Source organism: Nicotiana tomentosiformis, chromosome 7, assembly GCF_000390325.3.
Source record: "Nicotiana tomentosiformis chromosome 7, ASM39032v3, whole genome shotgun sequence".
NCBI lineage: Eukaryota > Viridiplantae > Streptophyta > Magnoliopsida > Solanales > Solanaceae > Nicotiana > Nicotiana tomentosiformis.
In genome coordinates this window covers 32,357,779-32,371,525 of record NC_090818.1, presented here as the reverse complement: position 1 = coordinate 32,371,525, position 13,747 = coordinate 32,357,779, and the positions used below count along the sequence as shown (strand labels likewise).

At 37.9% G+C, this 13,747-nt stretch overlaps 2 protein-coding genes across 2 annotated transcripts; both read right to left on the bottom strand.

Moving 5' to 3' along the window:
* Positions 1–2,303: 2,303 nt before the first annotated feature.
* Positions 2,304–2,954, bottom strand: LOC138895444 (uncharacterized). The gene has a single exon (XM_070180131.1). The coding sequence runs from the start codon at positions 2,952–2,954 to the stop codon at positions 2,304–2,306; it is 651 nt and encodes a 216-aa protein (XP_070036232.1).
* Positions 2,955–12,384: 9,430 nt separating this feature from the next.
* Positions 12,385–13,494, bottom strand: LOC104114658 (GDSL esterase/lipase At5g45910-like). Its single transcript, XM_009625152.4, has one exon. The coding sequence runs from the start codon at positions 13,492–13,494 to the stop codon at positions 12,385–12,387; it is 1,110 nt and encodes a 369-aa protein (XP_009623447.3).
* Between the last annotated feature and the right edge of the window lie 253 nt (positions 13,495–13,747).

The following is a 13,747-nucleotide window of genomic DNA, read 5'->3' as shown; positions in this document are numbered from 1 at the left end:
GTATACATGAATGTTGATGTTTGAAGTTTAATTTGACGAAGTTGATTTTATCATATTGGGTTGTTTATTTAATTCTATTTTTAATTATTTTGCTGAGTAGCTAACAGTGAAATACTATCTACGAATCTAGATTTGAACTCGAAAGTGGGAACTCTAGATTGCATATAGAATTAAATAGAGCAAGTTCTTAAACTCGGGCATCGGGGAACGGATTCGCAATTAGGATAGACATATACCTAATTGCCTTGCTCGGTTGCAATACAGGAATTGCAAATGCGTTCTTGTTAATCTTAATTCCATAGACATATAGGTATTAAGTTAGCTTAAATAGGCGAGTAAGGACTCGACAGATTCTTATGAGTAATATCAACCCTATCAATCAACAATCCAGATAAATCAATTAGTTATTTTAAGCTAAGAATGCAACATGATTGTTAGATAACCCGTGACCCTGAAATATTATCTCCTATTGATTGTTATTCAAAACTATTTAGGTGTTGTGTTGATTTCTAATATTTCATTACTTGATAGTTTTTAGGTAGTAAATTAGAAAATTATCTATTTTATAAGAAATCGCTTGAATCAATAAGCTATTTGAGTTTGAATTAGTCAAAAGTTAATCATAAGTCTTCGCGGGAACGATACTTTATTCACTACTCAATTACTTGACGACCACGTATACTTGCGTGAGTGTGTTTGGTCGCAACACTTAGTTACAAAATTTAAACCACATGTAAAAAGGTGCCCCAAAATTCATCATATTAATTGCTATACATGATATTCTACATTGATAGTACTACACTGAACTCTCATTTTTGTTTTTGAATTTCTAACAAAATTGGAAAGAATTTAATGTTAGTAAAAAGACAAGAGGGTGCTAGCCACACTGTACATACAAAACCGAAGGATTACATATAGATATTCATAACACGCAGCGGAAGACAATAACAATCCTAGGAAGATCTTTTCGTGTTTAAAATTTATTTACATGTGAAAGATCGGATCTTAGACGTACCTGGTGAAGAGAGTCTCGTTATAAAGATTTCTTCAATAGTGTGAAGACTCTATGCATATCCACACCGAGACTGATTCTTATTATCAACTCTTTGATCAATGAAACACGCGAACAAACTAAACGAAAAAATTATGTTGAAAATTTTCTGAACAATCTCAACCCAAAGGTAGAAGAACAAGAAACATTTTTCTTGTAATTGTATTTTCTCTCTTGGCTTTGTATTGCACTCTCACTTTCACAAAGTGATTTTTCTTCTCAAGAAGTGATGGGGCAAGTTTTTTTCCATCACCTTTTATATATCATCGTGTATAAACCCCTTTCCTATTTGGTTGATGTAATGATTTACTTACGGTAAAAGTTTATTCAAAATAAACTTCATTGAAGTAACCGGCGATTTTCTCATCAATCCATATTTCAACCAAGAGATAATTTAATTTTCTATTCCAAATAGAAAACTTCAATTTGTTCATAATATTAATTATAACCTCTGTGCTAGCGAAAAATATAATAATATTTTATTTGGACTAATAACTAAATTTATTTGACTAATTGAATTCTATAATTTAATTATTAAATAATAAAGTAATTAATCCTTTAGCAAAGATCATAACACTCGTTAATGTGTGACGTCATAGGTTCAATACTAAGCCGGTAGTAAATTGATCACATCAATATACTAATCTAGGGTGGCGTCTAGCAGCACTCCTTAACGACCGGATAGAATGAAGTATACAATTTACTCTCAAAAACCAGTAGAAGAATAATGTAATAATTCCTTATGTCCTTATAGCTCTGGGTCATCCTGGGATATGGTTCAACTGTCAAATCCTAATAGGTGACCAACTATGTGTTCATGTCAAATATAATCGACCATTGAATGACCTAAGAAACTCTTTTCTTCTTTCATTCAATTTTCCTCTCCAAGGTCTTAGTTTGGTCGTTTATAATTCATGACAACACCTTGGTCAGTAATATCATCACATAACTCCCTTCTTTGTTGTTGAGAGAGGGTTGGACCTTTCATCATTGTGAGTCTGTTAACTACTGGGATTGAAGGGGAAGTTGTACCCATAAGGAATTTATAGAAAGAAATAATTTCCTCCTTTATAGCTAGAGGATCAGTTAATTGTGCACCAATAAGGGATGTAAGATGTAATATATGCTGCTTTTGTGTTCTTTACTTAACCAAAGCTGAAAAATACTTGGTATTGGCATCCCAAGTTTTATCCATTTTGCACTAGCTTTCTGCCTAAGAGCACTTTCTTCCACAAGTGATCATTTCTCCAAATCAAGCAAGATTTGTTTCCCTTTTTGCCAAGAGTTGGTCAGTACATTGAGCATTTATCATCTCCTGAGTTAGCTGCAGTTCCTCTCGAGCTAGGATAATTTTCTGAGAAATACTCTTGAATTCTGCATTGTTCAGCTGTTTCAACAAAGGTTTAAGCAACTTAAGCTTTAACCATATATCCTTCATAGGCCACATATCTAGTTTCTGCTCCCAACTTTGTTGCACCATAGGCAGGAAATCCTGATGACCAGTCCATACATTGAAGAATCTGAATGGGACATTGATGTTTCTAGCCTTAGTCTTGAGGGAAAAGATCATAAGAGAATGATCAGAGATGAAAGGAAGTTCATACGGAGTTACTACATGCCCCCATTGCAACATCCATTCATTATTACCAAATGCTCTATCTATTATGCTACAGACCCTATCTGCACCACTCTGCTTATTTGATCGTGTATAATACTCCCCTTTCCATAATTGTAATTCAGACAGTAGAAGATCAGTAATACACTCGGAATAGGCTTTGATCTCTGCATAGGTAACTGGGTTCCCAAATATCCTATCTTGAGGGGGGAGCATAACATTGAAGTCCCCTATAATCAGCCAGGGAACATGAACTCTAAGTGCAACCTGTTTCAATCCTTGCCACATAGCTTCTCTATGTTCAATTGTATTAAAGCCATATATTACTGTAATTATACAATCTAATGGCCCTTGTCTCTCCTTGACATGACAATATAAAAATTGAGCATCCACCTTCAATACAGATACCTCATATAGATTTTTGTCCCATAGTTTGGCCACTTTGGTAACTAACAAACTATATAAACATAATGCACACATAAAATAAATATCTTAAGATTTTATGTATGTGAATACTTTAAACAATCTAGTTTGATCACTTTGGTGACTAACAAACTATATAAACATTGACCACATACATAAAATAAATAATAAATGGATTCACAACTTAATAATCCAAAATATTATAAGAGATGAGAACCTAAATTAAATATCTCCACAACAGATACATAATAAAGTTATCAATTTTTGTTTTAATAAAATAATAATGATGTGGAAGATATTTCATAACCTAATTCCTTTAAACATGCCCGAATCGTACAAGCCATGTATTCGATCTTTATCATCGACGCCACCTTCAAGGCTAAGGCTTCGCCATTCATCCTTATTTTATTATTAACTATAATATAGGACCTTTCAGATTTTGAAGCCCAAAGCGGCATAAAAGTTCTTTGATTTATGTAGTAGACTTCCACATAACCCATGACTTCTTACTGGTAAAAGTAAATAGAAGAGGATGTAAAGAAGTGAAGTCTACTAATGGGCGTGATAATTAGCCTAACACTTGAATCAAAAATTCCTTGTTACAGCAAATTAAAAGGAAAATAACAAAGTTAACACTATTTCCCGTTGAAAATCAATAAGGATAGTGTAGTAGCCAAACTTTTCATGACAAAAGATATTCATTTTCATGATAAAAACTATGAAAATATTATATAAAAACAAGAACAATTGTAAAATTTTCGCAAGACTCATAAATTGAACAGGTACCTCATTTGACACTTATAGATTGGTGTTATGTGCTGTAAATAGTTAACGGATATGCCAAATGAAAAGCAAATTTTCAATGAGAAAAAGGATTTTTCCAATTGACAAACGGTCTGTGAGAATAATTGCTTAATTGATTTCATTGTCCAATTTTATAAAGTGAATGAAAGAGGGAGAGAAGGTTGGAATACATGAATCTTTAATAATTAATGGAAGGTCAAAGAGCAAGCATTGAATGGACATTCTAAAGGTTAAGATAGTATGTACATTTGCGATGAAGTATCGGAAGATGAAAGCAATACTTTGGAGTTGAATAGGATGCATTAAGTAGTACAAATTTATTATTTATTGGAAGGTAAGTTTACTTTTGAGTACAAGAATATTAATGAAGTAGTGTATATATAATTAATGGGTAAAATAGTCCTTCAATTTTTATGGATATTTTGGTAATTCGACTTTGACATTTGGAGCTTCGTACTTTTAGTATAACTAGTTTTTGAACACGTGCGTTGCACGTGTATCCCTAATTGTTCAGTACAAATTTCTTATCTCATGTCAATCAGTTCAATCCCATGTCAAGTTCAAAATAGTAAATTATATATGAGCCTATTTGACCGACTTGACAACTGAATATATATAAAATAATTAGTTACATTGTTTAACTTGCACATTCAGTTAGATAGGTATGACAGAATTCTTGTTTTGGACATTGATATCGCTTTAAAAAATATGACATTTACTTATTCTTGTGAGAGAAAATCTTATGCAAATACAAGCCAATACAGGGGATGGACATGATCGGAAGTATTTGTCTTTTTCATTTGTTATAGTAAACGCTATCCGAAAAAAAGGAAAAAATAATCAAATCCTCCCATAACTTAGTGTTTAATGTTATCCATCCATTTTCCCTTTGGAAGCTTTTCGCTTTAATTTTTTATTACTATTTAGGAGCGATTCAACTATTTTTATATGAATTATCTATCGAGTTCCAAAATAATTAACATAACTATCACATGCTCTCCTTTGTTTTTTATATGAACCTTTACAATTGCTAGTTCTCCTCTTTCTCATCCTTTTTGTTTTTTTAATTCTTTCTAGCAAATCCGTACTTACTTAATTCCCTTTTAAAGCTATTTAGAGCCCGTTTGGACATGACCACTTAGTTTGCTTATATTGGTTTATCTTTCACTTGGATAATAACTATCACATCCTCTAAAGGAATATTGATATTTCAATTTTTTAAAATAGCCAGTACTCACTCATTATAAAATACATTGTATACGGTTAAAATCAGGCCCACCCGATTTTACTATTTGACCAACACCAGGAGGTTGCATCGAAGGATGGCCTCGTAACGGAACAGACTAAATCACGAGGATAAGGTACCGAGTTCAGAATCGAGGTATATGTAGAGATCGAGGCTAGTAGCGATCGAATCCAAATGAGACAGACATCGAGCAAGATCGAAGATAGCACAATAACAGAAATGCGAGATATACGTGACTGGTCGAGGATCATGGCGTAAATCTCGGAACGGATCAAATCAGAAACGGTTAATTAGCTAATCATGGAATTTTCTTATGTAATTAGAATTATACTATAAGTGGAATTCCTCTACTATTTAAAGTGGGGGTTCTAATCATTTGTAAGACACATTGTTCACAAATATCAAAGTAATATAATTCTCTTTCTCGTTTATATTATCGTTCATCAGCTTGTTATACTTTAATTGTTCGTACATCAACCAGTTCGAGGATATCCAAACTCGAGGGCTGAGTTCCATTCCAACACTGGTTTGCTTTGCTTTATAGTTCATTTATGTTATTAATCTTCATATTTGTCAATTGGTATTAAGTGAAATCACATATCCTTAAAACCACATTGTAAGTTTAATTGTTATCCAATTTTAAGGGTAAACAGTTTTGCGCCCACCTTGGAGCCAAGGATAATAGTGATTGCTTAATACTGATTACGATAATACACACTGCTTTATACTTGTTCTCGTAAGAATCTTTATTTTCAGGATAAACATGTCAAACTCACAAGCAGCGCCTACACATGGTGACAACGGCTTCGGATTTCACGGGAAAAATGACAATATAGCCGCCCCAGGGATCAAGGCACCTCAGGCTGTCCTCGAGGGACCGCCAATTGCAAATTCCTTTGATGTCAGTTCACATGTCGCCCTAAATACAAATATGGGCATTGATCCCCAAGGTAGCATACGCAGGGACGTTCGATCAGGTGGTCGAGGTACGCAGGGCGGAGAAGATGGTAGTGTTAGCCTCCAATTGATATTCGAAATGTTACAAGCTCAACAAGCCGCTATAGAACAACTACAAAATCAACACCAAACACCTAGTAGGATCGATCCAGAAGTCATCCACAGGACGAGCCTGTGCCGGAAAGGTCGAACGCCAACGAATCGGGGACTGACCCCGCCATTATAAAAATGCTCGAGGAGCTCACTAAACGGATTGAATCCGGAGAAAAGAAAATCGAAGAAAATGACAAGAAAGTGGAGACATACAACTCCCGGGTTGACCAAATAACGGGGGCACCGCCGATTCTAAAGGGTATTGATCCAAAGAAATTCGTACAGAAGCCTTTCCACCAAGTGTGGCTCCAAAACCCATTCCAAAGAAATTCCGAATGCCAGAAATTCCTAAGTACAATGGGACCACCGACCCTAATGAGCATGTCACTTCTTATACATGCGCAATAAAAGGGAATGACTTGGAAGACGATGAGATTGAATCTGTTCTATTGAAGAAATATGGAGAAACCTTGTCGAAAAAAGAAATAATATGGTACCACAATTTGCCGCCTAATTCTATCGATTCCTTCGCCATGCTTGCAGACTCCTTCGTAAAGGCACATGCCAAAGATATAAAGGTTTCGACTAGGAAGTCGGACCTCTTCAAGGTGAAACAAAAAGACAACGAAATATTGAGGGAATTCATATCTCGGTTCTAGATGGAATACATGGAACTACCACCGGTCACAGACGATTGGGCTGTTCAAGCCTTTACACAAGTTTGAACGAATGAAGTTCGGTGGCATCACGACAGCTAAAGTAGAATTTAATTGAATATCCAGCGGTAACCTGGGTCGATGTACATAATCGGTACCAGTCAAAGATCAGGGTCGAGGATGATCAATTGGGGACCCCTTCTGGTTCCGTTTATCCAAACAGAGCCGTCGGCAGAACTCAAAGGGATATCGACAGCGAACCCCGGTCAAACAGAGATCGATATCAACCATACAATGCAGATCGTAGAAACAGCGGCCCAGGATGCAATCCCATCCAAAATGATCGAAGGAACGATCGAGGACAGAGCTCTCGAGGTCTCATGAGCAAAAGTGGCTTCGATAAACATTCTGATCCCACATAAGCACCACGATTATTAGAATACAACTTCAGCATCGACACATCAGGTATTATGTCAGCCATTGGGAGAATCAAAGATACTAATTGGCCCAGACCCCTACAAAACGATCCATCCCAAAGAATTCCCAATCAAATATGCAAATACCATGGTACACATAGTCATAGAACCGAAGATTACAGACAACTAAGGGAGGAGGTGGCTCATCTATTCAACGAGGGTCACCTTCGAGAATTCTTGAGCGACCGAGCTAAAAACCATTTCTGAAACAGGGATGCAAACAGGAAAAACGAGCAGAAAGAACCACAGCACGTGATTCACATGATCGTTGGTGGGATCGATATTCCAAAGGCACCCATTTTCAAACGTACTAAGGTATCGATCACCAGGGAAAAACGAACTCGAGATTATGTACCAGAAGGCACTTGATCATTCAACGATGAGGAAGCGGAATGGATCTTACAACCCCACAATGATGCATTGGTAATCTCTATCCTTGTGAATAAAATTCAGTTTAAACGTGTTTTAATTGATCCAGGAAGCTCGGCCAATATTATTCGATTGAGGGTCGTGGAGAAGATCGGCCTACAAGATCAGATCATACCCATAGCTCGGATTCTCAATGGCTTCAACATGGCGAGTGAAGCAACTAAAGATGAAATCATCCTACCAGTAATTGTAGCCGAAACTATTCAAGAAACAAAGTTCCATGTGATTGAGGGCGATATGAGATGCAACGCACTGCTCGAAAAACCCTGGATTCACAACATGAGGGCGGTCCCCTCAACCCTTCACCAAATGCTGAAGTTCCCAACACCGGATGGAGTAAAAATGGTGTATGGGGAACAACATGCTACCAAAGAGATGTTCGCGGTCGACAAAGTAATACTAGTATCGGCGCTTTCATCAACAAAGGGATCAGAGTCCAAAGGAAAACAAGAAGCTAAATAGCAAACACCATCTCGACTCAGTCATAGAAGCAGGGAACGGACGAGGACGATGACTACTGGACCCCTCGATCCTTCATAATCCCCGAGGATTCTGACGCCACCAAATCGACAGTCGAAGAGCTGGAGCAAGTCATACTGATCGAGCATCTACCCGATCGAAAGGTATATCTGGGTACGGGGTTAACCCCCGAGCTCAGGGAAAAAGTCATTAAATTTCTTATCAATAATATGGATTTGGTCCCACCTAGATATGACAGGGATCCCGCCGGAGATCACTACACATCGACTGAGCTTGGACCCGAAGTTCCGCCCGATAAATCAAAAGAGAAGGCCCCAGTCTGAGGTAAAACATGCATTAATCAAGGATGAGGTAGACAAACTTCTCAAAATAGGATCCATTCGGGAAGTAAAATATCCCGAATGGTTAGAAAACGTAGTCGTAGTCCCTAAAAAGGGAAATAAACTTAGAATGTGCATAGACCATAAAGATTTAAACAAAGCATGTCCTAAAGACACTTTTCCTCTGCCGAATATTGACCGCATGATCGATACCACGACCGGCCACAAGATCCTTAGTTTTCACGATGACTACTCCGGGTGAAATCAAATACAAATGAATCCCAAGGATCAAGAAAAGACTTCGTTCATCACTAAGTACGACACCTATTGTTATAATGTAATGCCATTTGGACTAAAAAATGCTGGTGCCACTTATTAACGCTTAGTAAATCGAATATTCGATGAGCAAATAGGTAAATAAATGGAGGTTTATATTGACGATATGCTAGTTAAGTCCCTGCGAGCAAAGGACCATTTGACACATTTGCAGGAGACCTTTGATATACTAAGAAAATACTACATGAAACTCAACTCGGAGAAATGTGCATTCGGGGTCAGCTCGAGCAAGTTCCTCGGCTTTATGGTATCAAATCGGGGGATCAAAATCAACCCCGATAAGATCAAGGCAATCGAAGACATCACATTCGTGGACAATGTTAAGGCCGTACAAAGATTAACAGGTTCTTCTCACTGCTCAAAAAGAAGAACAATTTTGCATGGACCCCAGAATGTCAACAAGCATTGGAAGAATTAAAGCGCTACCTCTCGAGCCCGCCACTAAAGCGAATGAGCAACTCTACTTGTACTTAGCAATATCGGAAATCGCGGTAAGTGGGGTCCTAGTCTGAGAAGAGCAAGGTACGCAATTTCCTGTTTACTATGTTAGTCGAACTTTAGGTGAGGCCGAGACTCGGTACCCACACTTAGAAAAATTAGCGCTTGCCCTAATAAGGGCCTCTAGGAAATTAATACCATATTTTCAGCGTCATCCGATTTGTGTGGTGTCTACTTATCCCCTTCGCAATATTTTGCATAAGCCCGAACTTTCGGGCCGATTGGCTAAATGGGCAGTCGAGATCAGTGGGTACGATATCGAGTATCGGCCCCGAATGACCATCAAGTCTCAAATCATAGCGGCCTTCGTGGCCGACTTTACACCAACCCTCGTACCCGATGTCGAAAAGGAACTATTATTAAAGTCGGGTACATCATCAGGGGTGTGGACCCTCTTCACAGACGACGCTTCGAACGTGAAGGGGTCTGGGCTAGGCATCATTTTGAAGCCGCCCACGGGTAATAAAATTAGACAAGCTATCAAAACTTCCAAGTTAACTAACAATGAGGCCGTGTACGAGGCCATGATTGCAGGTCTCGAGCTAGCTAAATGTTTGGGAGCAGAGGTCATCGAGGCCAAATGTGACTCCCTGCTTGTGGTAAACCAAGTCAATAGAACCTTCGAGGTTCGAGAAGATCGAATGCAGAGGTACTTGGACAAACTACATATGACTCTACATCGGTTTAAAGAATGGACCCTATAGCATGTGCCTCGAGAACAAAACAATGAGGCCGATGCCCTTGCAAATTTGGGGTCATCAGTCAAAGACAACGAGATTAGCTCAGGGACAGTCGTATAACTTTAAAGACCAGTAATTGAAGAAGGCCACACCGAAATCAACTCCACAAGTCTGACCTGGGATTGGAGGAACAAATATATCAAGTACCTAAAGAACGAGAAGCTTCCATCGGATCCTAAGGAATCGAGGACTCTACATACGAAAGCCGCACGATTCACATTGGCCGAAGATGGTACACTATATCGAAGGATGTTCGATGGACCATTAGAAATATGTTTGGGAGCAGAAGATACCGACTACGTCGTACGAGAAATCCACGAGGGCACCTGCGAAAACCATTCCGGTGCCGAATCATTAGTTCACAAAGTCATCAGAGCATGATACTATTGGGCCGATATAGAAAAGGATACAAAAGAGTTTATTCGAAAGTGCGACAAATGTAAAAGGTATGCGCCGATGATTCACCAACTCGGAGAGCAACTCCACTCAGTCTTATCCCCATGGCCATTTATGAAATGGGGAATGGATATCGTCAGCCCTCTACCATCGGCCCCAGGTAAAGCTAAATTTATTTTCTTTATGACTAACTATTTCTCTAAGTGGGTTGAAGCACAGGCTTTTGAAAAAATTAGAGAGAAACAAGTCATTGACTTCATCTGGGACCAGATTATATGCCGATTCGGGATGCCTGCCGAGATCGTATGCGACAATGGAAAGCAATTCGTCGGCAGCAAAATAACAAATCTTCATATATATCAATTGGTATTAAGTGAAATCACGTGTCCTTAGAACCACATTATAAGTGTAATTGTTATCCAATTTTAAGGGTAAACATACATGAAACCAATCAAAGATGTCATCCATAAAAAAAATCAAATTGAAACTATGAAATCATATTTTATTTATCGAAATTTGGAAAGAAAAAAAATTGTTGGCAATCTTTGATAAGTTTTGAGTTTGTTTACTAATTTTTCATTTTTAGTGAAAGAGGACTGTAAATTGGTCTTAAAGAATAATAGGTTCCTGTATTAAATTAAAGAAGAAGCAGCACTGTACCTCTGCCTGAACAAGAGGGTGCTAGCCACACTGTACAGAAAAAACAACATTTGAGGGCCTACCCTACCAAAGCAAAAGACTCTGCTTCTTCAAACCTCATCATACCAATATTAGAGCAAATTAAAACAAACCTTAATCTCTAAATCTTGGAAGTGTGCCTTTATGTTGCCGCTACATGATGATCTTGTGCGAACTTAAACTCTAGAAATACAAAATCATTTTTGCTAAAGAGAATGTCAATAAATATTCTTCGAAGAGGTGTTTATCGAAATCCATCTTAATGTATATGCAAAGCCCTATCAGAACATGTTACAACTCTTTTCTCTCCACACTGCTTATGCGGATCAAAATTAAACGGACCCCTTCTATTACTACCGCAACAAACCTTCATTAACGTCTTATTAGTCTTGAATCCCAAGAGTGCATTGATTGCGAAGAATAGCCATAAATGTCTTGTAATAATCCACATATAGATTTTTCAACTTCAGGGTACTTCAATCGCAACTCCTCCAAAACTTGTCACAGATGATCATTGTTACAATCAGATGACTGATTTTGACATGATAATTTGCTTATAAACTTCCATTTTATTTCTGTTTCTATGTCAGGTTGTACGTCATAACGCCTACGCTAATAACCCATATGCCAAGGAGTTAGGCATTAAGATTATTGACAAGTTGGCACAAGTTGAGGCTCCTCACTGCTTTTTAAAATCTGATTCTTCTCACGATGTTCTTTTCTCGAAATGTGCAAGACAGTGTTGCACGAGTTTTGTAATGAGCATGGTAAATGAGCAGTTTCCAGTTTTCTTACAAAAACACTAACGTCAAACATTTCCATGTGCATTTGTTAAAAAACAAACAGCCTACTTTAAGGCCACAACATCCACATATATGTTCATTTGTGGATATTCATCCACGCTTAAAAGAATTCCATTATCTTTACATTTCACTGTTAGAAGTTAAATACAGAAAAGCAAAAACAAGAGACACTGCATCATTAGAGACAAATCAAAGAACTGATTATTGATTATTAAAAAAGAAAGTTATACAGTAAGAAGAGGGTATTAGCCACTGTACATACAGAACAATATTTGAGGGCCTACCAGGCTACCCTACAATAATCTTTGCTCGTTCGAACCTATCATACTATCAGCAAAATTAAAGCGACTCAGATTGGACAGAGCAAAACAAATACTAGTATTTCAGTAGTCCACTACGTTATTAGCATGCAACTCCAATAAATGCCTTAGACCATCTCTAAATCGTCCATAAACCTTGGAACGGTGCCTTTCTGCTGCAGCTGTATGATGATTTGTTGAGAACTTAAACTCTGGAAATACAAAACCGTTTTTGCTGAAGAGAGTATCAATCATATTCTTTGAAGCCTCAGGTGTTAATCGATATCCATCCCAATGTATATGCGAAGCCCTATCTGAACATGCTACAGCTCCTTTCTCTCCACATTGCCTCAGAGGATCAAAGTTAAAAGGACCGCTTCCAGTACTTCCGCAACAAACCTTCATCAACGTCTTAGTCTTGAATCCCAAGAACGCATGATTGTGTAGAACCGCCATAAACCCCTTGAAATAATCTGTATATATGATCTCAACTTCAGGGTACTTCAATCGCAGCTCCTCCAACGCTTGCCATAGATGATCATTGTGCAATGTTGCGAACAAATTTAGTCCTTTGTGACATTGAATTTTCCTGCTATTATCGGGAAACATCGTTCGAAAACCTGGAAGGCAACCAATTGGAATAATTCCAGAAACCACAAAGTGTTTGGCCTCTGCATCTTTGATCAGTTGTTCGATAGAACTTTTGATTGTCTCCACAACATCAGGGACAAGTTTGGACACTTCGGAAATAGATTTTGTATGCAAAAGAGAGTGCTTGTAATCATTAAAACCAGGCTGATCCATAAAGACGATAGCTTTCTGAAGAACCTTGTTCCTGCCGCAGTCATGAAAAGAGAAGCAATCCTTATAGAAGAGTTTCATAAAGGCGGAAATCTGCGAGTGATGAGACTGCTGAGGCGCTGGGATGCCATTCTTTATGAAGGAAAAGGGACTCATAACTGTTGCTCCAGGCGTCATGAAACTAATACCGGACTCAAACTCAACGCCTTCTTTGGTGTAATGTTGTAGAGAAGGCAGACCAAGCACAGCGGCTAAATGATCAGAAGTAGAAGCAGAATCACTGTCTCCGAAGCTGTAAATGGAATAAAACGGGGAAGTTTCAGCCTGCGCGAAAAAGAAAGAGGAGATCACTAATAGAAAGATGAAGAAACAATGGTTGGTAAGGGAAGCCATTGAAAGAGAAGAAACAACGATCAGGGAATTAAAGAAGGCAGGGGAAAACTTAGTTTAGGTTAGTGGTAGTATTTATAGAGGTCCCTCATCCGTGGAGTTTAAGCAATGTTACAGAAACCTAGAAGTAATAGGAAACATTCTTATATTCTGACTGCGGCAGATTTTCATATATTCTTTATTTTGTTACTTTTGCTTCAAGTTTCTATTAGAGAAAGGGCACCTATGATTTAGGTGGGGTGTATTTTTTGCTTGA

Bases quoted from the DNA above. Each gene is read 5' to 3' on its own strand.
- LOC138895444 (XM_070180131.1), bottom strand. From the start codon at position 2,954: ATGTGGCAAGGATTGAAACAGGTTGCACTTAGAGTTCATGTTCCCTGG.
- LOC104114658 (XM_009625152.4), bottom strand. From the start codon at position 13,494: ATGGCTTCCCTTACCAACCATTGTTTCTTCATCTTTCTATTAGTGATC.